This window comes from Galeopterus variegatus, unplaced genomic scaffold (assembly GCF_000696425.1).
Source record: "Galeopterus variegatus unplaced genomic scaffold, G_variegatus-3.0.2 Scaffold5691, whole genome shotgun sequence".
Lineage (NCBI taxonomy): Eukaryota > Metazoa > Chordata > Mammalia > Dermoptera > Cynocephalidae > Galeopterus > Galeopterus variegatus.
Window position 1 is genome coordinate 36,792 of NW_007731802.1, and position 1,768 is coordinate 38,559.

The 1,768-nt window shown below is 45.9% G+C and overlaps 3 protein-coding genes across 3 annotated transcripts in view; all 3 read left to right on the top strand.

Annotated features, from left to right (window-relative positions):
- LOC103605268 (keratin, type I cuticular Ha4-like) overlaps window positions 1-596 on the top strand; it is a gene marked incomplete at its 5' end in the record, with an annotated part of 3,053 nt that extends 2,457 nt beyond the window's left edge. The window contains one exon of the mRNA XM_008589845.1: window positions 561-596. Within this exon, the coding sequence (XP_008588067.1) occupies window positions 561-596 (36 nt within the window). The remainder of the gene's footprint in view (window positions 1-560) is intronic.
- Window positions 1-1,768, top strand: part of LOC103605264 (keratin, type I cuticular Ha1) — a 42,694-nt gene that overhangs the window by 22,818 nt on the left and 18,108 nt on the right. The window lies entirely within an intron of this gene.
- LOC103605267 (keratin, type I cuticular Ha1-like) overlaps window positions 1-1,768 on the top strand; it is a 22,314-nt gene that overhangs the window by 3,025 nt on the left and 17,521 nt on the right. The window lies entirely within an intron of this gene.

The following is a 1,768-nucleotide window of genomic DNA, read 5'->3' on the forward strand; positions in this document are numbered from 1 at the left end:
GGCTGGAGTGTGAGATCAACACGTACCGGAGCCTGCTGGAGAGCGAGGACTGCAAGTGAGTATGGAGCAAAGGATTTCCGGGAAAAATGTGTGTGGTGGGACTATAGGGCATTGTGGACACACACGGTGCCCATACTTTCAACTCACCAAACAACAGTCATTAATTGTGTGACTACTATGAGCCTAGCGATCTGTGATAATAAAGCAAATGTGGAGGAACAAAGGTGACAGGAACAGGCCCTGCCTCAGGGGGCTCACAATGTGGGTGGCAGTAGGGAGACTGCCAGTCACAGCAGTAACTGTTGGGTAAGGCTGACTGTGTTCAGGTTCATGGGAATTCAAGAGCGTGAGATAAAATTTTTCAAAAGGACAATATTTCACCTCTGCACGTGGCATTCTGGGAGAGGGAGAAGGAGTTGTTAACAATTAAAATTTGATCCCAGTTAACTCCAACCACTGAGAATTCATAGGCTGTCTTATCAAGCACAAGGCACCGCGTGTGCCCTAGGGCTCTCTCCACTCCCCTCCCTAATCCTTTCTAAACCTCTGTGTCCCTGCAGGCTCCCCTGCAATCCATGTGCCACCACCAACGCTAGTGGCAATTCCTGTGGAACTTGTGGCAGCTGTCAGAAGTGTTGCAATTGAAGAACTTAAACCCTCTTTGAAGATGCAATAAAGCCATTTAGATCAAGCATAGGAAAGATCCTGCTTTTGCCAGAGCTCAGTTGCCTTAAGAAATCTGTCATCTCAACTAGTATTTCTAGACACTGAAATGGTTTCCAGACCCATCAAGCAAAGCCACACATCACTGACTTCTAATGTCTGGGAAACTCCTTTGTGTTCAGGGCTGAGCCTCTTTGTTTCTGAAGATGTTCAGCTCCCTGTAATCTGAGCTCCAGTTATTACTTTAGGGTGTTTCCTGTTCATATTGCATTTCCTGCTTTCCTTTCTTCTTTGGTATTCTCTGGAATGCAAGGAGGCTACTTCATTTACTTCCCAATAAACTTTATTTCTCTGGCATAGTAAATGTGTTTCTTTTTCATATTCATGCATTGTAAGTAATGGCTGTTTCATAAAAATACCCCTTCCTTAGGAGGATAAAATGGATTAAATGACCCCAGCCATTACGCACTACTGGAAACACTGATGGAGAGAGAGGGAGAATATTCTTCCGGGAGGCTCCCACCAGGGGTAGGTTGTGCAGAAAATGTAGCCTTCAACACCCACCTCTGTGTTGCCTTGGCTGCAGGGACCTTGGCAATTCCAAGAATCTTCTCTAAACCTCACTGCTAGCTCCCATTGTCACCCTCACAAGACTGGAATTTTCCGTGTCCCTTTCTGCTAACTGCCTGAAGACCAGCTTCTATGGAAACTGCTCAGAGAGCAGCGACCCTCTCCTCTTGACCTCTCTACTGCACCTGCTCTGTTAATGTGGCCACCTGCTCCTCCCTCGAAATGCACCTTCATTGGTCCCATAACCCTGCACACTCTGGGTTCTTCTGTAATATCTCTGATTACCTGTTCACCGCCTTCTGATTAGCTGTCTTCTCTTTTTTTGTCCCAAGTGAAGGAGACACCTAGATCCTCAGCTGTTTGTTTTTCTTTCTGCATCCCTGCTCATGGAGAACTAGCACCTCTATGCTGATGACTCTCAAATCTTGCTGTCATCTCAGTTCAAGTTCTAGGTTTTTGGTTGCCCATAGGACAGTCTCATTTGATATCAGGCCATTACATCATGTTTAACTGGGCTAAAATGATCTTGGCCAAA